At 57.8% G+C, this 27,389-nt stretch overlaps 2 protein-coding genes across 3 annotated transcripts; one reads left to right on the top strand and one right to left on the bottom strand.

The window, feature by feature from the left end:
• The first annotated feature begins 1,627 nt into the window (after positions 1–1,627).
• Positions 1,628–13,665, top strand: SLC15A3 (solute carrier family 15 member 3). The gene is made up of 8 exons (XM_032414805.1): positions 1,628–2,167; positions 4,932–5,221; positions 7,356–7,503; positions 8,868–8,978; positions 9,661–9,829; positions 11,229–11,387; positions 12,746–12,901; positions 13,357–13,665. Exons 1-8 carry the CDS (start codon positions 1,628–1,630, stop codon positions 13,509–13,511), a joined length of 1,728 nt encoding a protein of 575 aa, XP_032270696.1. The 3' UTR covers positions 13,512–13,665.
• On the bottom strand, positions 13,586–26,592 carry TMEM132A (transmembrane protein 132A). 2 transcript variants are annotated; one of them, XM_032414324.1, is made up of 11 exons: positions 26,388–26,592; positions 23,746–23,960; positions 23,286–23,504; positions 22,193–22,524; positions 20,730–20,879; positions 19,272–19,470; positions 19,039–19,182; positions 16,854–17,056; positions 15,840–16,119; positions 15,289–15,480; positions 13,586–14,869 (listed from the first exon to the last, which is right to left on the bottom strand). In XM_032414324.1, the coding sequence occupies exons 1-11, from the start codon at positions 26,485–26,487 to the stop codon at positions 13,826–13,828; spliced, it is 3,078 nt and encodes a 1,025-aa protein (XP_032270215.1). In that variant the 5' UTR covers positions 26,488–26,592; the 3' UTR covers positions 13,586–13,825. The 2 variants fall into 2 exon arrangements, with proteins under 2 accessions (XP_032270215.1, XP_032270216.1); XM_032414325.1 differs by having other exon boundaries at positions 19,272–19,467.
• Between the last annotated feature and the right edge of the window lie 797 nt (positions 26,593–27,389).

Genomic DNA, 27,389 nt, shown 5'->3' with positions numbered 1-27,389 from the left:
CTCCATCCCAGGACCCCAGGATCATGACCTGAGCCAGAGGCAGACTCTTAACTGACTGAGCCACCCAGGCGCCCCTAAAAAAATATTAATTCTTAAAAAAAAAAGACAAGGTCCTTGACCCAGTGGAACTTCTATTCTGTTGGGGAAGACAATAAACCAGTAACTGCATGAGTATTACATGCTCTGAAGACACGAACACAAGACAGAGTGACAGGTGGAGGGAATCCAGTAGGCAACTACTTAGGTCCACCAGGAAGGTCTCTATGAAGAGGAGACATTTCAGCTGAAATCCGGATAAAGAGAAGACAGCAGCCATGCAGAGCTCGGGAGGAAGAGCAGTTCTGACAGAGGGCAGAGCTCAGCAGTCAGGGGAGCAGAAAGAAGGTCCCTGGGGCTGGACTTGAGTGGCTATGGGGCTCTGGTGAGGTTGGAGGAGGGCAGGGGTCACAGGCGTGCTGCGGGGCTCTGCGGAGGGAGTGCTGAGCCTGGTTTGGATGAAGTCTGAGGTCCCTGTGCTCCCAATCTTGACTCACTTGTGGGCCCTCTGTGGTGCCACATGCTTCCTGAAGGTGACCCCGCTTCCTTCCTCCCAACAGCTGTTACACAATCTGAATTGCATTCCGAGAGCTTCCCCTGTCACTCAAGAGCCCCACTGGTGGTTCACCCCCAGCTGAGTTATCATGAGCAGTCATCCCCACCCTCCCTTCCTACAGGTCCTCTGGGCCTCAGTCGCTGCATCTGTAAAGTGCCCGGGGCCCGGGAGGGGGGAACCAAAAGATGCAAATGGCATTTCCAGTTCTGTCGCTGTCATTTTGGATTGTGACTGGAAGAGGATGCAGCCCAAGTGGGATCCAGGGAAGAAGTGAAAGTGAAAGATGGAAACTATTCCTCCAGGCTCCAGAGGTGGGGGTAGGAAGAGTAGGCTGGGAGGGAGGTTTTTAGAAAACTGGGCAGGCAGAGACCCTGTGACCCAGGCTTTCATTTCTCCTAAGCTCCCCAGAGCACCATGTGACGCAGCCCTACCACAGAAAGAGGAAGCGAGGAGAGCCCAGAATTTCTCAAGAAGCCGAAAGCTGGACAGAGGCTGAGCGGGACGGGAGAGCCACAGGGAGCCGGGGAGGAGGGGAGGAGGGGAGGAGGGGAGGCAGTGGGGGGTGGGCAAGGAGGCGGTGGAGCAGGCAGCCAGGCCGGTGGGGGCAGAGCGGGCCCCGTGGGAGGGCCCCCTCCCCGGAGTGTACGCCAGGTGTCCCAGGTGGGAGGGACGACACTTTAGCAAGCGGGGGCGACCAACCGGGGAGATCAACAGGAAAGGAGGGGGAGGGGCAGGGAAACGGGGCGAAGAAGGGTCGGCAGCGGGAGCAGTGGGGTTGAGAGGAGGGGGAGAAAGAGAGGGGGTCGGCAGAGTCAGGGGTGGATGGAGGAGAGAGGACAGAGTTGAAGGTTAGGGACGGGGCGGGGGTAGAGACTGGGTAGCCCCTGAGGCCAGGGTGGGGGTGGGGGGGAGAAAGCCAGGCAGAGGGGACAGGAAGGCGGGGGGGGGGGGGCGGGCGGGGGAGCCGCAAGGGGTGAGAAAGGAGGGCGCCCCGTTTGAGCGCGCGGGGCCGCAGGGCAGGGCGGCAGGCGGACGATGCCCGCGCCGGGCGCCCCGGAGGAGCGGCGGCCGCTGCTGGGGCGCAGGCCGCGGGCGCCCCGACGGTGGCGGCGGACGGCGGCGGCCGCGGTGCTGCTCGTGGAGACGCTGGAGCGCGCCGCCTTCTTCGGCATCTCGGCCAACCTGGTGCTCTACCTCAACAGCGCCAGCTTCCACTGGGACGGCCAGCAGGCGTCCCGCGCCGCGCTCGTCTTCCTGGGCGCCTCCTACCTGCTGGCGCCCGTGGGCGGCTGGCTGGCCGACGCGTACCTGGGCCGCTACCGCGCCGTCACGCTCAGCCTGGGGCTCTACCTGGTCGCCTCCGGCCTGCTGCCCGCCACCGCCTTCGGGGACGGCCGCCGCTCCTTCTGCGGGGAGGTGCCCGTGTCGCCGCTGGGGCCCGCCTGCCCGTCGCCCGGCTGCACGCGCGTGTCGCCCACCCCGTACTGCGCGCCCACCCTCTACTCCGGGCTGCTGCTGCTCGCCCTGGCCGCCAGCTCCGTCAGGAGCAACCTCACCTCCTTCGGGGCGGACCAGGTGAGTGGCAGGCGGGCCGCCCCGCGCGCAGCGAGGCCCAGGGAGGTTCGCAGGGCCAGCGAGGCTCGTGGGGGCCGAGGCCGAGAGCCAGGAGCGACCTCACACAAACCGCTTCCCCTCGCTGCTCCCGGCTTCCTTACTGGAAAGAAGAGGGGGCGCTAACTCAAACAATACCGATGGCCACCATGGTAATAACCGTAGTTGGTTTTCTTGGACTCTGCGCTGCTTTCAATGTTTTCACTCCTTTCATCCTCTTAACTACCCAGGAGGTAGGTGGTATTAGTATGTCCACTTTACAGACGAGGACACTGAGGTTTCAGGATATGAATCAACCTGTCCAAGGTCACAGAGAGAGCAGGTCAAGGAATAGGAAGGGTAACTGGACTTCAGGCCCCACCACGAGCCCCAGCTTTATGTGCCCTAGGGATCTGGGGGCTAAGGAAGGAGTAAGCCCCTTCCTAACCAGCAGCGCCAGAGGTGGGGGTCCCGCAGACTTGTTCAGATCCTCGCTCTGCCACTCACTAGCCAGGAGCTCTTGGGCAAATATCTCAACTTCTGAGCCTTTCTCTGTATGCTTTTGGACCGTGGGCGTGGCACACAGGAGAAATTCAATGAGTGTTTACCGAATGAATGAGTGGAGGCCTAACGATATGGCTATATTTTGATAGCTTTACTCAGTGGGATATTAGACAATAAGTTTAAGTAATATGTAATAGGATTAAAACAACCACATGTGGTGTTAGTGAGCAAAAGCGAGGCAGAACTGAGTACAGAATATGATTACAGCCCTATGAAAGAGTAGGAGTCAGCTAAAAGGAGAAACCGGAAAAGATTGTAACAACAGTGTGATCAGATCACAGGACTTACTGTACTTCTCCCTTTCGCCTCTGTTCTTCAAATGTTCTTTAACTGTATGTATTCACCATCATAAAGGGAACATTTTCAAAGAATCATTGCATCCAGCTGCCACCCACAGTTCAACATCTTACATGGTTTCCAGTGTCCTTACCAAGGACTGACTCATCCAGCCTATTTGGGTTCCTTTGATGATGGGGGACTTGGTGCCCCCAGGGAGGCCTGTCCATTCCTCAGCTACTGTTGACCTTCCTTTGGATTAGGAGACCCCCAACATCTGCCAACAGGAATCTCTCTTCTTCCCTTCATTCTACTCTTTCATTGACATCCACTACACCTCCAGGTGCCCTAGGCTGCCCTAGGGGGTCTGAACCTGACCCATAGGACAGGTTGGAAACCCTGAAATGATTTCAGGCAGGGGTGGACATCACTGGATTTGAGTTCTTTAAAAAATGTCTCTGGCTACAGTACAGAGTGGGTGGGGTAACAGGAGCAGGTACACCAAAGCAGTGAGGGTCTGTTGCAGAATTCAGGGGCGCAGTCAGATGGAGGGTGTGTGGGTGGGAAGGGTTGGCACCATCTGGCAGACAGCCATACCCAGGAGCCGCGTTTTTAACACACTTGCTGATTTCAAAAAGGGCCATCCATCATTCTTGACAAAGTGCTCATTTTGGGAGAGCTCATTTATATCCTGAATGGGCTGCCTGGTCTTCCCCTTAGAGTTGCGATTGTCATATTCATTTACATCCAATTAATAAATGGAAGTGCCTGCACATAATGGGACTTATTCAATCTTCTGCTCGAAAGTCTACAGCAAACATTCTCATCGTGTGGACATGGTCCTCCCCGGGCAATGCCTAGAGGACCCCTCAGAGTCTCTAAGGGCATGCATCTGTATGGACTATAATTTTACCTTTGGAAAAGGAAAAATAAATGCTTATCTTTTCCCCAATGCAATTACAGAACGTAAAGCTTGACAAAAAGGAGAAAAGTGGATTTTGAGATGCGTTGGTTTGTTGAAAGGGTGACGGGTGTAACAGCATACAGAATCACCTTGAAAATTGACCTCTAGTCTTCACTGCTTTTTAGAAATGCAGACGCCTGGGCCCTGCGCCAGACCTGCTGGGTCAGAATCTGGGACCAGGGTCTGGGAGAGGTGGGATCAGCCAGTGCAGCTGACCCGAGCCAGCAGACCGGAAGGGGGCCTGGGGCCTGACTGTTGCAGATTGATCCAAATCCTGGGTAAAGATTTTCAGTCTTTCTGCCCTTGCTGGGGGGCCTTTTTTTTTTTTTTCATCGGGCCAGAACCCGCTCTTTGGGCTGTGTCCGAGACCGCCCCTGCTTTCCCTGATATGCCAACCTTATTTGACTGGGCATATAACAGAGGGAGCAAGAGGAGACGAAGGGATGGGCCAATGGGCCACAGTAGAGAACTCTGCATCTCCAAGTTGCAGAGGAAATTCTCAATTAAACTTTAAACTGTTCTTTCAGTAATACACATACATCATATTTAGTAATGTGAAACAGACCTGATCTTTATTGGCTTTCTTCTGATTATAAAGGTGATACATACTGTAGGTTGTTCAGTCAAAGACAAAAGAATAAGTCAACCGGAAATGAACAAAGTGGCATCAGAGACATCTGTTGTATGCACTCCTTGGTGCAAATAAAAAAGCACCGTGTGCCATGGGCATGAAAAACCAGCTCTGCCAAACTGTCCTGATCATTAACAAGTGATTCCCAAGGGAAAGGTTTATTCATTCAATCAACCAATATGTACTGAGTGTCTGTTTAGTGATCGGGGACCAGGAAAGTGCTGACCCAGGAAGTGCCTCTGTGGGAAAAGGGGTGCAGGGACATTGTGGTAGGGAGCCCCTGGACCTCCCTTACTCTCACCCCCGCCCCGCAGGTGATGGATCTGGGCCGCCATGCCAGCCGTCGCTTCTTCAACTGGCTTTACTGGAGTATCAACGTGGGCGCCGTGCTGTCACTGCTGGTCGTGGCCTTTATCCAACAGAACATCGACTTCCTGCTGGGGTATAGCATCATCGTGGGCTGCCTGGGCCTGGCGTTCTTCATCTTCCTCTTTGCCACCCCCATCTTCGTCACCAAGCCCCCCACGGGCAGCCAAGTGTCCTCTATGCTTAAACTCGCTCTCCAAAACTGCTGTCCCCGGCTGTCGCACCGACACTCTGCCAGGTAAGAAGGGGGCTCTCGGGGAAGGGGGCCACGGGGCCTGGAGGCGTGCCGTGCTCCTCCTGGGGAGGCATGGCGCAGGTGGAAGAACGTTCTGGGTCAGCTCCCGTGGCGGCCCTTTATGACGACCTGCTGTGCCCGGGCCACAGCGGACCGCTGTGACTGAGGATGGGGACGGAGGTCAAGGTGGTGGTGGCGGCGGTACTGCTGACGGACTAACTGTAGAAAGTGGGAGGCTGTTCGTGGTCTTGACGGTGACGGTCGAGGTCGAGGTGGAGGTGATCGTTAGCAGCTGCAGCGAAGATAAGTTGGTGGTGACTGACAACGGCGGTGGGATAATGATGGAGACGATGGTACCAGCCAAGGCCGTTGGGATATGATATAAATAATCCAATGCCACGCTGGTGTTAAGTATAAGAAAGTCTAAGAGGGCGCCTGGGTGGCTCAGTCGGTTGAGCATCTGCCTTCGGCCCAGGTCATGATCTCAGGGTCCTGGGATCGAGCCCCGAGTGGGGCTCCCTGCTCAGCGGGAAGCCTGCTTCTCCCTCTCCCTCTGCCCCGCGCCCCTGCCTGTGCTCTCTCCCTCTCCCACTCTCTGTCTCGAATAAATAAACAAAATCTTTAAAAAAGAAAAAAAAGAAAGTCTAAGAAATCAGCCAAACTTGCCCCCCCTCCATTAGCCTGCATCCCAGGGCGGAAGGTTCTGAACAGCTTCACACACACATACACACCGGCTTCCTATGGCCCCTGTCCTTCCTGAAGTTAATTGACGACTCATGCTAAGCAAACCTGTGTCTGGACCTTGGAGCCGGTTACAGAGCCTGTCAGTAGGCTCTAGATGGAAAAGGGGCAGGACATGTTTGTCCAAGCTGGTGCATTGCTGTGGGGTTTTGTTTTAACGATCCAGTGCAGCCCGACAAACTGTCCTGGAACTCAGTGGCTTAAGCAACCATGTTTTCTTACCTGTCACAATTCTGTGGGTGACTGGGCTCAGCTGGGCAGTTCTTCTCCTTCTTGTGATGTCACTGGGAGGGAGGAGGGGGCTGCAGTCATCTGGGGACCTGAAGGGGTTAGAACATCCAAGATGGCTCACTTATGTGGCTGGCAGTCCACGTCAGGTCCCCCTCCCGTCATGTGGCCTCACGCCTGTGGCTGGAGCTCCTCGCGGCAAGGTGTCTGGGTTGCAAGAGGAGGGAGCTTTCCAAGAGTGAAGGTTCCAAAGGGAAGGAGGCAGAAGCTATCAGTCCTTTACGGGGCTTGAAGTCCCAGAGCCATCACTTCCGCTCATTCTGTGGGTCAGCCACAAGGCCGGCCCAGATTCCAGGGCAGGGGGGCGAATAGCCAATGGGTGGAGGAGTGGCATCCTGGGAGGGGAGAAGCTGATAGCGGCCCATCTTTGGAAAGGACCGCACTGATGTTACCCCTTTCGGCATCTCAAAGGATGAAGCAAGGCTCTAGAGCAAGAAGAGATTAGAAACCTGTCAGGACAAAGGGCAAAGGGGGAAGGTCACAGCAGTGGTTGATCTGTCCTGTTTCCTGATCATTTCCCCTGCACCCCTACCTCTCGGCTGCCTCCCTCCTCATCCGTCAGGTAGGGAGAGGACTATAATGTTGCCCTGTTGAAGAGGGTGGACTTGGAGACAGCAAGTGGGGGAGCTCTGGCATATATCAGACCCGGGCTGACCTCTCTCTCTGAGTCAGGCTTCGACTGGGACTTCCCTGCTTCCCACGGCATGCTGATGCTGTGAGGCCAAAAATCCCCCAACTCTCCGCTCGCCACAGGCCCTAGGCTACTTTCCCCCAGACCACTGGGCCTCAGCTCCGGGGTGGGAGGGGTCTTGATCAGCCACCTGTGTGAGAAAGGAGGGGAGAGTGAGGACAGTGACAAGGAGTGTAATGAACAGTCGGCGGGAGGCTGGCTTTGGGGGGCGATCGCCTCACTAACAACAATGATGGCGAGGATGGTGATGATGATGATGATGATGATGGAGAAGGTGATGCTCATGGTGGAGGGAGGAGATGAGTGATTTCGGAGGTGATGGCTAAAGTCACTGGTGATAGGGGAGCAAGATTAAATTAGGGGATAATGATGGCGGTGGGGCTGCTATTTATCTGCCGTCCCCCCTTGGCCCCACAGAGACCCTCAAGGCACCCAACCGCTGCCTGACCAGAGGTCTCCCCAGCCTGGCCCTTCCCCCCAAGAGGACATGGCTAACTTCCAGGTGCTGGTGAAGATCTTGCCCGTCATGGTGACTCTGGTGCCCTACTGGATGGTGTATTTCCAGGTGAGCACCCGGCCCTTTCACTCTGGGGGCACGGGCTCCCCGGTCCCCTGACGGGCCTCAGCTCTCACCGTAGAAGCCCAGAGCATGTGGAAAGGGAGGCAGGGGTTCACAGTGTGACTTGGGGCTACGTGGGGCCTGGCTCAAAGCCATCCCGATAATGAATAGCATGAGGAACTCTGGAGATGGGTCTGAGGCCCAGTGCCTCGAATGTCACCCCGTCTGTCTGGGCCTCATGTGTAAGACGGGTGGCTTGGAGGCTCTCAGAGCTCTAGAACAGTCAGATTCGTTGACGTGGCAACTGAGGCCCAGAGTTGCCCAATGCCCCACAGCCAGTTAAGGGTAAGCTCAGAGCGTCGGATACTTCACAGTGGTGATCCCCCACCCGGGCTGTGTCTCAGAACCACCTGCAGAGCCTTTAAAACCGATTCCATGTCCCACCCCAGACTACTGAAAGAATTGCTGGAGAAGTCTCTAGAGTGATAAACTTCTCAGGGGAGACTGGTACTCAGCCAGGTCTGAGACCCGCTGCTTCCCACCATCTCCTGAGGGGAAGGTTGGTGGGGTGTGTGTGTGTGTGTGTGTGTGTGTAGGGTTGGCAGCTGCCTAACCCCAACTTCTAACCCCCAGACGACAAGGTCTTTGCCTTCCATACCCCCTTCTAGGAAGCTTGTTTTGCGTTTACAGAAGATGGGGGTTAGGCAGGGCCAGCCTGCTACTTGGGGGTGACACAGAGGCAAGGGGACAGGGACATGGGGAGGGTGTGTGTGTGTGTCCACGGCCGATTCTCACAATACTGACATTCTTACACACCAGCTGGTCCATAGCTGCTGTCCTGAGCAACCCGAGTGTCCTCCCCCACCCCAAACCCTCCTGGGGGATTCTCCCGGATCCCCCTGCATTGAGCCTGCCCCTTCAGCTCTGCCCGGAGCCATTCTGGCGGGCTGGTGCCTATGCAGGGCCTATGCTGTGTCAGCCCGTGGGACGCAGCTTGGCCTCAGTGTCAAATGACAGCTCTCTGTGGGGACAGCCGTGTCATTATCTTCCCCACGTCAACAAACATTTCTCCACGCCTCCTCTGTGCCAGACCCTGGAGACACCAAATGTGAGCCAGACCAGCTGTGCCCAGGCTCTGGGATCAGGTTGCACACAGAGCTCACGGGCCTGGGAGCAGGGCGAAGGAAGCTCCCCGACCGAGCCTGGCTCCTGAGGAGGAAGGAGAGTAGGGGGGTCACGTCCCAGAGAGGACAGCTGCCCAGCTATCCTGTGCTCCTTCCGAAGAACGCCCATCTAGGAGCTGGCGGTCTCCTGGGCTGGAGGTTAGGTGGCCAGCTCTGTTCCAGCCACGGCTCCATCTCTCTTGGCAGATGCAGTCCACGTATGTCCTGCAGGGTCTTCATCTCCGCATCCCGAACATTTTCCCAGACCACCCTGCCAACAGCTCTGTGGCTCTGAGAGCCCAGCGCAGCAGCTACAAGGTAAGAGACCAGGCGTGTGTTCAGCCCCCACTGCACGCGGTGCTGGGAGCCTCCTCTGCAAACAGAAGGAAATGAAGGGGTTTCCATGCCCAGGTGCAGGGGTTCCTCGGGGAACATGAAAAGCCCCAGGAAGATGGGTACACTTGTGCCCCAGCCCAAGAATTCAGGCCAGCTTCGCTCCCACCCACTGCTGTTCTGAGGCAAGCCTCAGGGCCTGCAAGGTGCACTCGGGTCCCTCAATTCTACCCTGACTTCCCTCACTCTCTGGGAACCCTGGATGCCCAGATGTCTGTCTTTCACCAGAACTTTCCAAATCAGGTCCTTGGCATTTCCAAGACTCATAACATCAAAGATCCTCAGAGCTGGCAGAGAAATGACCTTTGCCACTATACCTCCATTCCTTGCCCAGGGCAGACATCACTAATCCATCTTGACACATTTTCATGCTGAGCCCGAGAATGTTCCAGGCAGCCACCACCCACCGACAGAAGCCAGAGGAACCGATTTGCCATTTCTGATTTAATCCCATTCCCGACTCACCCTGCTGAGGAAGGTGCATTCCAGAGAGGGGAAAGAGCTTATGCTGGGTCACCAGGGACAGTCCGGAGGCCAGCACCCCCAGCTCCCGCCCAGAGCGCCTTCTGCTCTGCTAGCCTGCCTTGCTTGGCCCCCTCTTGCCCAGATCCCAGAAGCCTGGCTCCTCCTGGCCAACGTCGTGGTGGTGCTGATCCTGGTGCCTGTGAAGGACCACTTGCTCGACCCTTTACTGCAGCGGTGCAAGCTGCTTCCCTCGGCCTTGCAGAAGATGGCCCTGGGGATGTTCTTCGGCTTTGCCTCCGTCCTTGTGGCAGGTGTGTGGGCCCGAGTGGAGGGACGCGGGAGGGAGGCTGGCTCCACTTCGGGCTGATGCTGGAACCGTGGGCCTGCGCCACGTACACCCTCCCGCCATGGGCATCCGTCTTGGCTTCCCAGGGACTGTGAGCTGAAGGGGACCCTCCTCCTCTAGTCCCGCCTTCCCTCGTCTTGACAGATGAGGGAACTCAGGCCACGAGAGGGAAAAAGATTTTCCCCTGTGGGATGTAAGCTCCCTGAAGGCAGGTTTTTTTTTTTTTTTTTCTTTCACTTCTATGAATAACGCACGTGGGCACCCAATCAATGTGCTGAAGAATTTTTCAGACACTCAGCCACTTTTTTTTTTTAAAGAGTTTATCATTTATTCTCTTCCTTCTTCTAGTTCAAAAGGATTTGAAGCCATTTATGACAAAGGGGCTCTGGTAAAGAAGCCTTTCATGCTACTGCACAAACCTCCGTCCCTTACACTCGGTAACTTAATGATCCTGAAGTGACTTAGCGTTTTTGAGCCCCAACTTTGCAATGGGGATAGTAATTCATTCAGCCCCGGTGCAGGACCCGAGTTCTGCCCTCATGGAATGTGGTCTAGCAGGAGTGTTGTGAGGATTAAAAAAGGTGAAGTCTGTGAGACACCCAGCATTGTGTCTGGATCACGAGGAGGACCCAGGGGACTCAAAGCTCAAAAACCAGTATTGTGTTGCAAGGACGAAAACCAAACTAGCCTCTTTTTCAGCTCCACGCTTTAATGCATTTCGTCCTAGTTCATCCCCACAACAATCCTGGGATTTTTATTCCTACTTCTTGCATAAGAGCACTGGGTCTCAGAGAGGTTAAGTGATTTGCTCAAGGTCACACAGCTAACCAGTGCCAGGGCTCAGGATTGGAACCTGTGTCACCTCCCACCACATCCAGTGTCTTCTAAGCAACGAAGGGGAAGGAGATAAAAGTAAGCTTGAAAGCCAGGTTAGAAACCCTTCTGGATGCTGCAGTAGAGAAGTCTCATGATATTAGGGAAATAGGGTCAGTTGTGAAATCAGACCCCAACTATGCTCATCAACTTGGGTGACCCTGGGCTGGTTGCTTAACCTAAATTTGTCTTTCTTCATTTACAAGAATGCATATTAAATGCCCAGCACATAACAGGCTCTCAATTAATGCAAGCTGGTCCTGTTCATGAGTGCAAAACCTCATTCTGAGCTTCCTAGCAGCCAAGGCAAAAGTCACAGAGTTGAAACTCGTATCTTGGACCTCCACCGTGCCCCCAGGCCAGTGTCCTTCTCCTTTCCTGCTGCTGTCACAGGCTACCTAGGGAATAGCTTCCACGTGCCAAGCTCTGCCCTGGGCTAAGCTGCGGATGGTGGGCCTGGCTATTTATAGTGCCCCTCTGTCCCCCACCAGGAGGCCTGGAGAGGGAGCGCTTACAGTACATCCATCGCAACCAGACGGTGTCCCAGCAGATCGGGAAGGATGTGTACTACGCAGCTCCGCTGTCCATCTGGTGGCAGATCCCTCAGTACCTGCTCATCGGGATCAGTGAGATTTTTGCCAGTATCCCAGGTACCCTGGACCCCTCCTCTGCTCTCGCACCAGTGATGGGCTCTGCCTGGTGCTGCCTCGAAGTCAGAGGTCTCACGGGCACAGCTTCTGGAGTTCGTGGGTGTGGAGGAAGGCCAGGTTTTCTGAGTGGGGCCGCGTTCACCCAGTGGAGACTTGTTAGCACCCGCTTTGTGCCAGGCACTGTGATAGGCCCTGGAGATTTGCAGGTGGTTAAGGCACTCCCTACCGACTTCCCACATCGTCCCTGGTGCGCTGTTCTTCATCCCCTGTGTCTGCGTGGTTGCTGTTCCCCGTGCCTCAGATTCAAAGTGAACTCCTCTTTCCCCTTCACTGCTGAGCCTAAATGTCAACTCCTCCATAAAGCCCTCTCCGAGGCCCCTGGGCAGAGGGAGTCCTTCTAGCCTCCTTTTGCTCATCTCCATCGCGGCACCCGGGTCGCTGTGCTGTAGGAATGCAGCACGTTTGTGTGCCCCGTCGGGCTGTGAGCCAGAGCTGTGGGGTGGGGGTGGGCTCTTCATTCAGCCAAGCAGCAGCTAGTCAGCCGCAGGCCCGGGGCTAGGTTCTGGTGGGACTCACTCAGAGCTGGGGGGACAGTCACGCAGACAGCAAACCCAGGGGAGGGCTATAGTGGTGGCTCTAGGGTGTAGGGAAAGCCCCTGGGACGAGGTCGGGAAGGGGCAGGTGGGCAGAGAAGGCAGAACTCAGCAGGTAGCAGGATGTCCTAGGCAGGGGGAGCAGCAGACGCGGAGAGCTAAGCCTTGTAGGGAGTGTGCGGAAGGCTGGGGAGGTACGGGGCCAAACCTGGATGGATGTTGAAGTCTCTCCTGAGGGCAACAGTGCCCCCCGCCCCTCACCCCCAATGACCATGGGGATTTTGGCAGGAAAGGATCCCATTAGAGATTTTTTTAGACAGACCCATCTAGCTGTGTGAGGAGGAAGACAGGAAGCAGGGGGGTGATTTAAGAGGCATTTGCAGGGGCTGGGCACTAAAAGACCAGGGCCACCCTTTGGCCCAGGGCAGAGGGAACAGGGAGGGCAGACATGATATTTCTGAGGCTAAATCAAAAGGATTTGGTAATGATGTTGAAGGCGGGCAGAGAGGGTAGGGGAGAGAGAGGTGCTATCCCTGAAATGGGAGACCCAGGAGGAGGAGGGGAGACAGAGCAATGTGGGGGCATCCAGGTGGAGGTGTTCAACCAGGGGAATAGATGAGCAGGGCAGAGCAAGGGGTCTCGGGGGCACGGGTGTCGTCCTAGCCAGGTGGTGGGCAGTCATGCAGGGGAGGCCAGGATGGAGGCTGGGTGGGCCTCATCTCTGCTCCTCCACCGTCCGCTTGGCTCTCCCCCCTCCCTCTGCAGGCCTGGAGTTTGCGTATTCCGAGGCTCCGCGCTCCATGCAGGGTGCCATCATGGGCATCTTCTTCTGCCTGTCGGGAGTGGGCTCGCTGTTGGGCTCCAGCCTCGTGGCACTGCTGTCCCTGCCCGGGGGCTGGCTCTATTGCCCCAAGGACTTTGGTGAGTGTGGGGCCCTCCCTGGGAGCGGGACGTGGGTGGTGGGAGGCTTGGAAAGGCGGTGGCAACTACTAAGTGCTTTGACCCCAGGCAGAGTGAAATGGCAGGCTGGACTCAGGAGAACTGGGTTCTAGCCCGAACTTGGCCGGTCGCCCACAACATGGCCTCCCCGCTTTGGGCCTCAGTTTCCCTAACTGTCAAAAAGGAATCTGTGAACTTGGCAGACCTCCAAGTCTCCTTCCTGCTTCTGGAAGTCTGTCATTCTGGCTGAAGGGTCACCTTTCTCTGGGGTCTTTGTGTTTTAAACCCCTGAAAGAATAGCCCACAGGGACTTGCCGGCAGCACAGGAAACCCTGGCGACTGTCAGGTGCGAGAGGGCTGTCTGCCCACCCACTGCCCACGCTGCCAGTCTCAGGGGAGCCCTGCCCAACCCTCATGCCAACCCCTCCTTTCCCCAGGGAACATCAACAATTGCCGGATGGACCTTTACTTCTTCCTGCTGGCCTGCATTCAGGCCGCCACAGCCCTCCTGTTTATCTGGATCGCTGGCCGCTACAAGAGGGTAGCTCAGGGCCCAACCTCCCAGAGCTGTCCCAGCAGGGATAGGGGCTGAACACCCTCCCCCACCTGCCTCCTCCCCCCTGCCTTCGCTTCTCTCCCCAGGACACAGATAGCCACAGTCCCAGTGGGGGTTCCTTGAGTTTATTCTGTACCCAACATTAGGATGAAATGGTTCTCATAAATAAGGGGCGTAAGCCCTTCCTCACGAGCATGGTCCATGACAGGGGCGGGCAGGGCAGAGGGGCCTGGGTGGGCATCCTTTTGAGAGGCCAGGCAGGGGACTTGGATCCGCAAGCACCAGAGGGTGAGCAGGAGGCTGCCCGGGCTGGCGGCCGACAGTGCCGGGCCAGGCGGGCTGGGGAGGGGTCAGGAGCTGCCCCGGATCCTCTCCATGTAACTGCGCAGCTCCTCGGGGTCCTTCAGTCCCATGTCCTCACATACCCAGCGGATGTCCTCCTCACCCGCCACCAGGATGGACTGCACGGCAGGGGCCCCTACGGGCTCCTCAGACAGCTGGGCAGGGGGGGCTGGCGCAAACGTCACAAACTCTACCCGCTTCCGCCGCCCCCCGGCTTCCTTCCGGGCCAGGGTGCTCGAGGAGCTGGTGGTGCCCCCAGCAGGTGCCTGGGCCACGGGCAAGGCCTCCCCTCCGCCCCCAGTCTCACAGGGGCAGCCCCCCTCCCCCTTGGGCAGGCCGGGGGACTGCCGGTCCAGCTGGCGGCTCAGTTCCTCCTGGTCAGTGCCCAGCCAGACCCAGTTGTGGGGCTGGGGGGAGGCAGGGTCGGTGGCACTGTCGGGAGGCTCCTTGCGCTGGTAGCGCAGCACGAAGACCACACCATTGACCAGGAAGATGAGGATGGCCAGACAGAAGATGCCCAGCAGAGCATACATGCCCAGCTCTAGGTCGGTGACCCGCTGTGGGGCGGGGACCATCTCCTCCTCTTCTTCCTCCTCCTCCTCCTCTCCAGCCTCTGCCCCCTTCCCAGCCTCCTCCTCTGCCCGCTCAAACTTGCCCCTCACACCCCCGCTGCCCCCAACACCACCTGCCTCCCATCGTTTACCACCCATGCTGGCCTCGGTGGCCAGTGAGCTCCGGGCAGGGCTGGATGGGAGGGCAGGGGCTGGGGTGGGAGCAGGGGGCAGCCCTAGCCAGGCGGTGCCAGAGGCCAGGGGCACACGGTGGCGGCCCCGGCGGCAGGGCTCAGGCGGGTGCAGAGCCACATGCAGGGGCAGCCCCTCGGCACCTGCCCCACTCACCACCACCCCGAGCTGGGCACCCCGCTCCTCGGCTGGCAGGACGGCACCGGGCTCCTCGGCTGAGACAGATAGTCCCAGGTCATGGTGGTCGTAGAGCTCAGCGGGGGCCACGGTGTGGTCAGAGAAGGACAGCCAGAGGGAGAGGGCCACCTCCTGTGGGGCACACGGACACAGGCAGAGACATGCGAGGGCACGCACGCATGCACACAGAGACCACTCCCACAGAGACAGGCCACACGGAACGAAGGAGGAGAGATCAGAGAGAAAACAGACATGGGCAGATGGACAAAACACAGGGAGAGAGGGGACATGCGTCAATCACCTGTCTGCCACTCAGCCCTGGGGTCTGAGTCATCGGGAGGGTCCTCAGAGCCATCTAACCAACCTCCCACTGCCACACTCCAGCCAGCCACTGCTTGATCACCTCCAGCCGCAGAGAGCTCACTACCTCACAGGGCAGTCAGTCCTCATTCTGAAAACCCTAAGGTGAGGGGTCCAGGTGCCTCCCATCCCCCTGTCATTAGCCCCCACCTGGCGATGTTGAGCTCACCCCCCGAACCCCCGGCTGTCACCTGCTTTGGGGCGGGAAAGGCTGACTGTGCCCAGCATGTGGCTGTGACCTCCCCAGGGTGAGCAGTGCCCCGGCTCAGGGCCAGTGAGATGCCCATCACCGGCTGCACCCGCAGCTCCAGCACTGAGACCTTGTCATCCGTCACGGCCAATGCCTGCTCCCCGAGAATGGAGTCAGACAGTGGGGAACGCACCTGAGGGTGAGAGGGAGCTGCAAGTTGTGGGGGGGCAAGTACACAGAGAGCCTCTCCCGTCTGAGCCTCATCATCTGCACACGCTGCTCTTCCCCACCCTTTGCACTCCATACGACCTATACATACCGGGACCCCCATGCCTAGGGAACAGTTCCCTCCTCTCTCAAGGCCTGGTCCCCCCATACCGAACCCCAGCCCTTCATGCTTTGAGGGTGTCCCCCATCCTATTCTCACTCAATCCCCAATCCCGCTGGGCTCATACCTGCCCAGGTACACCCTGGGCCCGTTCTGACACTCTTCATACCTGCCCATGAACATTCTGGGGGCCACTTATGCCCTTCTCATGAGGGTCTGCTCACCTCAATGGAGGTGACGCCGGGCTCCCGGCCCACCAGGATGCGGCCGCCCTCCAGCGAGGCTACGCGCGGGTCCTGCACGCGTGCGTGCGGCGCCACAAGGTGGGACACGTCCAGCAGCCAGTCGGGGCCGAGCAGGTGGGTGAGGCGGCGGCCACCGTCCAGCGGGTGGGCCGCGAAGGGGACAAGGAAGCGCACGCCGGCCCGCTGGTACTGCAGGCGGCAGCCCCGGGCGCGCCGTTCGGCCTCCTCCGCCACCGCAGCAGCCTCGGGTTCCGGCACTCTGAGGAGGTGGGGGTGGGGCAGGACGGACAGGCCCGGGGGCGGGGCGTCAGCTCGGGCTCCGCCCCCAGCCGTTGAGGGCCCCGCCCTCTGGAGACCCCCCCCCCCCAGCTCCTAAGGGACGCGCATTCTTCAAACTGCGCATAGCTGCCCGTCTGCGTGCCGGCGCGGCGCCGCCGTTCCTAATTGGTCCCTATGCCTGTCCATCAAGCCGCTCTCGCCCTCCTCTTGCTCTTAATCTGAATTCTTGGCTCTTGGGGAGGCGGGGTCCGAGGGGGAGACCTTGCGGTGCTCAGTGTCCGGGGGGCCTGGCTCAGATTCCTGAGGCCACCTCGCCCTTGGGCTCTGGTGGGACCCTCTCGATATTTATTGAGCTAGGTGCCATCTTAGGCTTTGAGGACGGAGCAGTGAACAGAATAGACAAAACCCCTCGCCTTCAAGGTCTTAAAGTCTCAGGGAGGAGAGTGAAGGCGGTGGGCAGACCACAAACAAGATGAATCAGGCGGTCCAGTAATTAGGAAATGATCTGTACTTCGGAGAAGTGTGGCATGGGAGGGGGAGAGAGAGTGTGGAGGTCGGCGATCACAAAGTGGCCAGGGGCTGGGTGGTGACAGGCAGGTGGGCAGGAGGGACGGAAGCAACGGGGCAGTTTTTAGATCCCAGCTTGAGCCCATGGCTGTGTTCCCTGCACCATCTCTCGGGTCCCAGAGCGACTTCGCCAAGGCCCCCACTCACCCTTCAGCTGGGCCGGGGACCCTCCAGCCTCGGACCTGCTCCAGGGTGGTGTCGGTCAGCTCGATGCGCAGGGGCAGCAGCGGGGCCCACACTGTCAGCCGCAGCGAGGTCCTCAGCCGGCGCCACCAGAAGTCCACCCGCACCCCGCGGGCGCCCCGGCTCTCCTTGCCAGACACAAATACAGCATCACAGGTCTCCGACACCTATGGGAGGTAGGAGCTGGGCTAAGCCTCGGAAGACAGGTGTGGAGCTCAGGGCAGAGAGGGCTGCCCTGAGCCCCCGCCATATGGGGCAGGGCTGAAATTCATTCTGCATTTTACTGGCATGTCTTAAGAGTATGAAGATTTCACCAAGGGGCGCCTGGGTGGCTCAGTTGTCTGCCTTTGGCTCAGGTCATGGTCTCAGGGTCCTGGGATTGAGCCCCGCATGGCTCCCTGCTCAGTGGGGAGCCTCCTTCTCCCTCTCCCTTTGCCCCTCTCCCCTGCTCCTGCTCTCTCTCAAATAAATAAAATCTTAAAAAAAAAAAAGGGCTTCACTATGCATCCGAGATCCATTCTAGAGGAACCAGCCATTCCCCAAGTTCACCTGGGGCTCAGCTGGGGAAACTATTTGCGTAAAAGCAAAGTCTTTCTCCTGGTAGTGGAGAGTTCGAACCCACACATTTGGCTCATTAGTGCTGGCCTCCGACTTTTGTGCTGGAGCCACCTGGCAACCAACTACAGGAAGGTGGGCAGAGGCAAGACAGACCTACCCACCCGAGAGCCCTCAGGAGGGAACCACTCACACGGGCAAAGTGCCATCGTAAGTGAAAAGACACCTCTTCCAGCCAGGCAGCCAGGATTTAGGAAATGCAAGCTCTGGGCTTCCCCTCTTAGAACTTCAAAATGGAGAAAGTTACCCTGCCCCCCCTTTTTTTTCCTAATCTCATGGATCATTACAAGGCTCTAATAATTATCATTTTTAGCATCCTATAAGTATTACATTGTATTAAAAGCTGCCATCGCTTCAGCTCCTGCTCTCTGCTGGTATAGTGTCGTAGGTGCTTTTAATTTTTTTTTTTTAAAGAGAGGGAGGAAGTGGGGGAGGGGCAGATGGAGAGGGAGAATCTTAAGCAGGCTCCATGTCCAGCGACGAGCTGGACGTGGGGCTCAATCTTGTGACCCTGAAATCATGACATGAGCCGAAATCAAGAGGCGGATGCTTAACCTACTGAGCCACCCAGGCGCCCCTGGATGCTTTTAATTCTTACAATATATTCCCATTTTATATTTTCCCATTTTAAAGTTTAGAAAACCAAGGCTCAGAGAGGTGAAGAGACTTGTCCATGATCACACAGCTAATTGATAAAAAAGATTTTTTTTTTTTTAAGATTTATTTATTTGACAGAGAGAGAGAGAGCGTGCATAAGCGCAGGGGGAACAGCAGAGGGAGAGGGAGAAGCAGGCTCCCCGCTGAGCAGGGACCCCCGAGGCGGGGCTCAATCCCAGATCCTGGGATCATGACCTGAGCTGAAGGCAGACAGTTAACCAACTGAGCCACTCAGGTGCCCCCAAAGATGGGTTTCAAACCAAAATTTGTGGATCCCAACATACATACTCTTTTTTTTTTTTTTTTTAATAGGCTCTAGCTCGGGCGCCTGGGTGGCTCAGTTGGTTAAGCGACTGCCTTCGGCTCAGGTCATGATCCTGGAGTCCCTGAATCGAGTCCCGCATCGGGCTCCCTGCTCGGCAGGGAGTCTGCTTCTCCCTCTGACCCTCCCCCCCTCATGTGCTCTCTCTCATTCTCTCTCAAATAAATAAATAAAATCTTAAAAAAAAAAAAATAGGCTCTAGCTCTATGTCCAATGTGCGGCTTGAACTCAGGACCCTGAGATCAAGAGTCACATGCCCTACTGACTAAGCCAGTCACGTGCCCCCAAAGTATGTGCTGTTAACTCTCCCACATCGGTTCATTTGTCAATACAGTAATGAACATGGAAATGCCTAAGCTGTGGCTGCTGGGGTGACACAGCTCCCACGTGACTGTGGAGAGGGGTGGTGGAAACAAAGTTGAATCTGTGGTGCCCCCCACGAGGTTTCTGGTGTGAAGAAGAAGCTGTTCTCTTGGGGACCCGAGTGGGGAGGGCAACTGTGCATCACTGTGCACATGAGCACATACTCACACGGGGTTGGCACATGCCACTCACCTGCAGGACCTGTGTGTTGGCCGACTCACAGCCGATCTGCTCTGTCACCTCCACCAGAGCCCCGCCGCTGTCCACAGTGACCAGGCGCACGGGCACACGCCGTGCCTCTCCAGTCAATGGAGCCGTGTTCACCAGCTCCTCGGCCTGAGGGGGTTGTTCAGGAGGGGCTCAGCCCCCAGCTCTTCGCCTCCCTTGGCCCTGGGCCTGGCCGGGCACAGGTGGGGACTCCTTACCTTGGCCAGTGGGACAAGGGCTCTTACGTCCCTCTCCGACACCAGGATCTCCCACACCATTTTGTCCTTCTCTGCTTCGGGGGCCTGGCCTGCGTACTCCAGCTGCCATGTGACAGGGCGAGTGACTGCCACGCCCCCACTTGTGCCATTCTCCACCAAAAAGTCCACCCATAGGAACTCGGATTGTTCGAGGGGGCTGCTGGCCAGAAGAGAGAGAGAGACTGAGTGCTTGCTAGTGGCCAGGCGCCGTTGTCAGCACTTCCTAGATTCGTGAGCTGGGTCCTATGATAAACCCCAATTTGCAGGGGAAAAAACGGAGGGACAGAAGTCATATAACCGGCCCAGGGGCACCTGGGTGGCTCAGTCGTTAAGCGTCTGCCTTTGGCTCAGGTCATGATCCCAGGGTCCTGGGATCGAGCCCCACATCGGGCTCCCTGCTCTGCGGGAGGCCTGCTTCTCCCTCTCCCACTCCCCCTGCTTGTGTTCCCTCTCTCGCTGTCTCTCTTTCTTTGTCAAAATAAATAAATAAAATCTTCAAAAACAAAACAAAACAAAACAAAAGAAGTCATATAACTGGTCCAAAGTCAGAGTGAAAAGTGGCAGGGCTGGGATTAAACTCAAGCATCCTGGCTCAGAGCCCCAGCTCTTATACACCCTTGGCCTCTAGAAGATCCATGTAGCCACTTCGCCACCCCCCTGGAAAGCCTGCTTGCCCTCCTGCCTCCCTAGTCCCCCTCCACTCAGACTTCTGCCTTCCATAGCCATGGGGGAGGGGAGGGCATAAAGCAGCTGGGGTCAATTTCTACCCGGGAGGAAGAGTCACTTCCAAGCCCCAGGACTGGCACTCGACCCCCTGAATCATAACTCTCGCGGGTTCCTCTGATCAAGCACTGGCTGGCTGCTTGCTCTACAGTATTTTATTTTCATGGACCCTAAGGGGTGTATTATTATCCCCACTTTACAGGTAAGGAAACTGAGGCTCTGGTCGGGGGCAGGGGGTATCGCGGGAGGTTAACCGGCTTGCCCACGGTTATCCAAAAGTGTCAGAACCAGGATTCAAACTGGAGCTACCACGCTCCTGGCCTTGGCCCAGGTTCAGAGCATGAATGAGAGTTCGTAAAGGTTAACCACAGCTGAGCTGTTTCTGAAATATTAACGGTCCAGAAAAAGGGACCCATTTGGTGGTTGAGGGAGGCAGGGTGGTGGCTGTGAGGGCTGTCACTGAGTAGCCAGGATAGGTTGGTATCACCTGGAATGAGATCACAGACACTCGCTGTACCTGGAGATGGATAAATAGTAGCTGAATGAATCACTATCTGCTTTGTGCAGCTTCCTTGAAGGAGTGTTCTGTGCCTGCTCACGTGGGAATATGGAAGCAGCCTGGCAGCCCCCTTCCCTCGGGCCCCAGAAATAATCTGCTCACGCCTTCCTCCGCCCCCTGGGGAGGGAGTTGCCCACCTGGAGTCTGGCCCTGAGGGCCCGGCACGGTGACAGGTGATGAGGGTTGTGTGGTGCTTGGAGCCCTTGAAGCGGTCCAGCTTGGCAGTCCAGAGGCTGGGCTGGGCTGGGCGGGCAGCCGTCACGTGCAGCCCCTTCTTCACCTTGATCCTGGGGAGAGGACATAGGCCCAGTGTGTCAAGGTGGGTGCTGAACTAGAATGAGGAGAGACACAAGGGGCGAAAGGCAATCAGCCTCCTGTCTGGCCTCCCCAGCTCCGGTCTGAATCTTCTGCTCACCATCCTCTGGTCCAGAAGGACCCCGTCTCAGCGCAGGTCAGGTCACACAGCTCTCCCCGACTCAAAGACCCACTGCCCACAGGGTCAAGTCTAATACCGGCATCAAAGCCCTCCAGGATCTGGTCTAGTTTCATCTTTGGCTGTGACATCCCTCTGTCATTCTGCTTCAGTTACACCGAAAGTTCCTCCCCACCCCCCACCCCAGCTCATTTTTATGCCTCTGAGTCTGCTCAGGCTGTGCCTTCAGCCCGGCCTGCCCCTCCTTTTTTCGTCTGCTCGTTCTTCAAGCTTCCAGCAACTCAAATACTGTTTCCTTTAGAAAGCTTTTCCTGTGGCAGGATGAATTTTCTCCTTCCTCCAGCCCTCACCCAGGCCCCCATCACACCTCATACCTCCCAGAGCACATAATCCAGTGCAGGCCACACAGCTCCTTTCCCTACCGCCGGGGCCCCTGAGCACCAGGTGGGGACCTGGCCTTGCTCCTCTGTAGCTTCAGAGTGGAGACACAGGCCTGGACATGTTTTAAGTGTCTGCGAAAGATCTAATGAGTGTGCGAGCGGGCATAGGAGGGTGTGAGAGACAGGGGGACGCGACAGGCACCTGAGAAACACAGAGGGACAGGACACACGCAAACCCAAACATGGGAGAGGGGAGTCATACTCCGCAAATCCTTGTCAGTGGAATTGGGATGGGAGGCTACTTTGGGAGAACTTCCTGCAGAGAGGGACACAAAAGGAGGGCCTTCCTGTCCAAAGGTGAGGGACATGCAGCAAGGAGGCAGGCGGGAGAACATGCAGATAACACGACTGGAGCGAACACCTATCCTGGGGTATTAGAGCATTAACCATCCCCCAGGCACTGCACTCTCCAGTTTCCAAGTCCTCTCCCATTTTCCCTCCCTGGAGCCTCACAGCTGCCCTGAGAAGCAGGCAATGTTAGTCCCACTGGACAAGGAGTCTCAGGGAGGTGCCAGGGGAAGGGGAGCTTCCTGCTTCTGACTTCAAGTTCAGGACTGTGCCCATGGCCGGGTCTTGCCTGGCCTGGAGGGAGTGTGGTGGGCCCGTGTTTGCAGCGATCAAGGATGCCAGTAAGGACCCCAAAAGGAGAAGGCACCTGCCCAGTCTTCCTGCAGAGGTTCCTGCCTCCAACCCGCCCCTTCCACCTCCCCAGGAGCCCAGCACTCACCGCAGGGTCAGGACACTGGCTGTGAAGTTGTGCCGAAGCAGGAGGGTGGCACTGAAGAGCTGGCCGGGCCTCACGGGCACATCAGGCACCCGCAGGGTCACAGCCTCGTCCAGGGGCACCTCCTGGTACTGCGGGGGGTCCGCTGGGCGCAGCTCCACACCACCCACCGGAAGGGCCTGTTCCCTGGGGTCCTCCTCCCTGCCAGGGCCGCAGCCCCCAGGGCCCTCAGCTGCGGGCTCCAGCGTGTAGGCCAGCTCGGCCCGCGTGGTGGAGCCCTGGGAGAACCAGTGGGAGGGAAACTCCAGCTCCACCACACAGGCACCTAGGGAGGGCTGCAAACACACAATGGCCACGGTTGGCCCGGCAGGGGAGGGGGTTCCAGCATCCACGGCAGGAAACGCAGAGCTGGAGGGGTCCATGAAAGGCAGGACCAGCACGGGCCAGAGACACGTTCCAGGTGACACAGTCAATGAGTGACGTGACTGGGGATGGGTCTCTGAACACGTCCAAAAGCCACACTTCGACTTTGGGGAACAGTCTCATTCCAAAGTGAGCCAATCCCAATGCCTCCCCCTAATGATGCCCCAGGACCACCCTGACTGTACCTGAGGCTTCGAAGAATCCCAAAGCCCGCAAAATACCTCTCCCCGGTGGATTCCCGTGCTCGACTCCAAAACAGTGTAAGTTGCAATTATAAAAGTAATACTAATAATAATGCAAATACTTGCTGAGTGATTACTCTGGGCCAGGCGTTGGCATCGTGCTAAAAGCTATTGCATTCATTTCATTTGTTCTTTATCCCAGCTCCATATGTGGTAGGAATTATTACTACTCCATTTCATAGATGGGGAAGCTGAGTCCCACAAAAATTAAGTTACTTGCCCAAAGTCATATACAATGGACTAACTTCCTTAAGGCACCCTAAATAACCCTTTCAAAGGGTCCCCATGAAAGCTAGCAGAACAGGAATGGAGTCAGCTTGTCTGGGACTCCCAAACCACCCAGAAGTGGTAAGCCCTTTCTTCCCTACCCAGGACTACCCTCTGGCTGGCACAGCAGGTAGGGCCGGCCTAGGTAGGGCCCGCCCACTCACCTGGAAGTGGCAGGCTCGGTGAGCAGTGCCTGCAGGGTGTGTGGCATGGAGCCGGGCGCAGGGCAGGCTGCCAGGCCCTGGCGGCCAATCCTGCCCTTTGAGGTGGAAGAGGACTCGGGCATGGGGCTCCGCTGGAGTTACGGCCCCTTCCACCGACACAGCCCGTACATCCCAGGGCACTGGCCGCTGGTGGGGTTCAGTGACCCGTGGCGGGACCACCTGGAGGGAGAATGGGGGTGCTCAACAAAGCAGGGGGTGCAGGGAAGCAAGATCCGGAAAGATGGGACACCAGGCTTCCAGGCCTGGTGTGGCAGGACAGAGCATTTACAGGCTGCAATTTCCCCCTCTGGAAAATGTGGAGCACAGCTGGGGCTGGGGAGGACCCTTGAACTACGCACAAGCAGACCTCAGCTCTGCATCCTGTGAGCCTGGGGGTCAGTCCCTGGTGCCCTCTCCTTACCTGCTGAGTGGCAAAGGGTGGGTAGGAGGCCCGGAGAAGTGGCTGGGCCCTGGGCCACGGCTGCAGGAGCAGAAAGGTCTCAGATCGGGAGCCCAGAGAGGAGTTGGCCGGGGGATAACGGCCCACTTGCTGCACACGGAAGTGCTCAGGGGCGTCAAGGAGCTCCAGGGCTGCAGGCAGGTAGACAGGGTCCAGGGGGTCCTGGTCACAGCCCACTGAAGAAGGAGAAGGGGTAGAGATGATGACAGCTCCAGAGCTGGCTGGGGCTGAACTGAGTTCCAGCCTGGGGCACAGTGGTGGTGGGCAGTGGAGGAAGAAAAGGTTAGAAATGTCCCATCCCCCCAGGATATAGGGGAAGTTGTCCCATTTCACAGATGGGGAAACAGGAGGTAGCATGTGGCGGGACCAAGATTTGAACGTACATCTCGGACTGGATGCCAGCTTCCAAACCTTTCCTTCTCCTACCTACCATAGACTCAGGCCTTCCTCCCTTGAGGAGAACCTTCTCAACATCTCCTCCCCATTCCTGCCCTCTACCTACTTGCCTCTGATATCAAGGCATCTGTGGGGCACAGTTCTCCCCAGACAGGGTCTGTGCAGTAAGATGGCAATGAGGTGAGCTTTGTAGAAGAGAGACCCTTTCTCTGTCCCCAGGTCCTTGGCCAGACTTGCTGGGGCACCCACCCTCCCTCCCCTTCCATCATCACCATGGCAACCCTGCACTGGTTTCCTAAGCTTGCTCCCTTCTTCCCTGTCCCAACTGGGTACTGGAGTGCAAAAGTGGGATTGGGATTGGGGTTGGGGGGGGGGGACTATGAGCCTGGGGAGAGAGCCAAAATATTCAATGAGTAGAAGGGCAAAGGACCCCTAAGACCATACTTGGTTTGTACCAACTATTAGTTAGACCTAGTAATAATAAACACTTTCGAACACTATACACAGACGACTATTTGAGATTAATTCTTCAATTTGTGTAACTCTGAGAACTAGGTTCTATTGCTATTAATTCCATTTTATGGATGTGAAAGATGAGGCTGAGGTTAAGGGACTTGCCTGGGATCCCATAGCTGGAGAGCGGTGAAGCTGGGAGTCAGAGCTCAGGCATCACACCCAGAGGGATACCCCCCCTCTCCTCCCTACGCTGTTTGCAAGGGTGAGCACTTCCAGCCTCACTCCCTAGACTGTGGGTCTCTCCCCCGGCCCTTAAAGTCCTTAAGGGACTTTCCTTAACGAAGCCCTTCTTGATTGCTTGCCCTCCCACCAGCCCCCTAGTTGCCTCATCTGAATTGGTTGTCTTCCTGTCTATCGACAGGGGGACTTGTTCTACTCATTCCTGAATCCCCCAAGCTGGGCAGCTCTCCCTGGAGAGGATGTTCTGGGAGCCTGGAGGACTGCGTTTACGTCTTAATTCTGCCTCAATAAAACTTGGGTCAGTCATTTAACATCTCGGAGCCTGAGTCCTCACCTGTAGAATGAGCATTTAGTGACAACTGTGAATAGGGGAGGGCTTTGTAAAGTGCGGTGAGCCGTCTGGAGGGGGGGTTATTGCTGTTGAATAATGGATGTGACAAGGCTTCCTTCATCTCTCTGTATAAGAGGTTATTAGGGCTCCTGCTGGTCCCCTGGGGAGGGGAGCAGGTGGCTGAAAGCAGCCCTAGAACCAGCTCCCTCTCTGCCCCATCCTGGGCTGGGGGACTTGATGGTTTCTCAACCTCCTTCAAGACCCTCCCACCAAGGAACTTGTGTCTGAGACGCTCCACACATCCTGCCCCCAAGTGTAACAGGTGAGTGACTATGGCTTCCTGGGGGCAGCCCCTGACCTCCAGCCCTCCTCCTGTTCTACTGCCTGGATAATTACAAGATGCTCTGTGGCCACGGACTCCCAGCACCCAGAGCTCAGCTCTCACGGTGAGGGTGAGGGGGCTAGAGAATGCCTCACTATCCGCCACCCCCCCCCCCCGCATCCCCCCTCCCCGCCCCGTACTGTGGTGTCATCCACCTAGCAGCCAAGCCCTGCCAAGTCTGACCCCCACCCTGGGCACAGGGGAATCGCTCCCCCTTCCTCCAGTGATGGGGATCCCCATAGAATTCAGGAAGGCACGGATGGGGCAATCCCCGCAGACTCCAAGGTCAGATTGCTCCTTGGGGCCGGGGGGTGGGGTGGGGGGGGCGGCTGCACACCTCGCAGGTCCCAGGCAAAGGGGCTGCTTCCCATGCCCGTGGGGGCTGGGTCGATGGTGGGTGAGTCGTTGGTGCGGAGGGGGGAGGCTAGGAGCCACTTGGGTGCAGCTCTGTGGACCGCAGATTAGGGAGCTGGTGCGCCTGGGCCAGGGGCAGCCGGGTTAAATGCCCGGGCAGGAGGGGGAGCTCTCGGAAGGTGCGGGGCCTGGCGGGGAGAGCCCGGGACCCAGCTGGTCCTGGATCAGAAGAGTTGCCGCGTTCTGGAAGTGAGGGAAGCAACAGAGGAGCGCGGCTGGAGGGAAGATCCGAGGGGTGAGACCTCCAGCCCTCAGGGCGCGCTGCGGGGCGACCCCGCTCCGCGCTCAGTCCGGGAACCCGCAGCTCCCGGCTCGCCGCATCCCTCCAGCCCGGCCGGGCCCCAGCCGCCCCTCGCCCCGCCCATCCCCTCCCCTCCCGCTGACCTCTCACGACGTCCAGGGCCAGGGCCACCAGGAGGCAGAGCCAGGGGCCGCAGGGCCCCCGGGGAACCGCTGCTGCGAGCCCCGCCATCCCGCCGCACATCCTTTCCGCGGAGGGCGGGGACTAGGCGGGCGGCCCAGGTGGCCCCCGCCCGCCCGGCATCTCCCGCGCCCGCTCCGCGCCGCCCCGACCCCGCCGGCTGGGTCCCCGCCGCCGCCCGCCCGGCCGCCTGTCCGCAGCCGCAGCTCCCAGACAATGGAGCGGGAGCCGGAGCAGGAGGGTGGGAGGGAGCGAGCGCGGCACACGGGCTGCCCCTCCGCCCCGCCGGGTCCTAGTGCCCTACGGATCCCCAAGCCCCGAGCGCCCCCGTGCTTGAGGTCGGGGAGAAGGCCGCTTCCCTGGGGACTGATCTGCCTTACTAAGAGGGCCTCGAGGCGTTCTGCTGGCTCCCTCTCGGAAGCTCCTGCCCCTGGAGCAAACAGCCACTTCCTCTGCCTCATGCCCGCCCCACAAGCAACTCACCTGTAAAGGTATCGGACACCCGAATCAGAACTGGAATTCGGGGATATGGGGAACCGAACTGCAGGGGCGGAAAAGGGGGAGAAACGGGCCAAAATGGGCCAGGTGACGATCACCTGGGCCTGCCCTGACAGAGTCCTGGGCCACTCCTGTGGAGGAAGGTCTCAGGTGCACACGGCTCGCCCAGCCCCATCCCTGGGAGAGGCCCATGGGCCTAGGAAAGGTGGGGGCCCCTCTGCTCCTGAGGGAAGTCCTGCCACCCAGGTCCTGGCCTCCTGGCCCAGCCTTGCCTACCAGGCAGTTAGGAGAGGTCCGGACCCGGGCACCTGGCTGCACATTAGCATCTCTGTGGCAGCTTAAAAAGAAAGAAACAAAAAAAACCCCACACCTGGGCCCCTCTACAAAACAACTAATTTAACCTATGGGCCAAGTTGAGAACCATAGTGCCAGAAACTCCCATCTGGTGAGGGAAGGAGGGAGGGCAG

This window comes from Phoca vitulina, unplaced genomic scaffold (genome assembly GCF_004348235.1).
Source record: "Phoca vitulina isolate PV1807 unplaced genomic scaffold, GSC_HSeal_1.0 scaffold16, whole genome shotgun sequence".
Classification (NCBI taxonomy): Eukaryota; Metazoa; Chordata; class Mammalia; order Carnivora; family Phocidae; genus Phoca; species Phoca vitulina.
The sequence above is the reverse complement of the archived record's forward strand: the minus strand, read 5'-3'. Positions and strand labels throughout refer to the sequence as shown.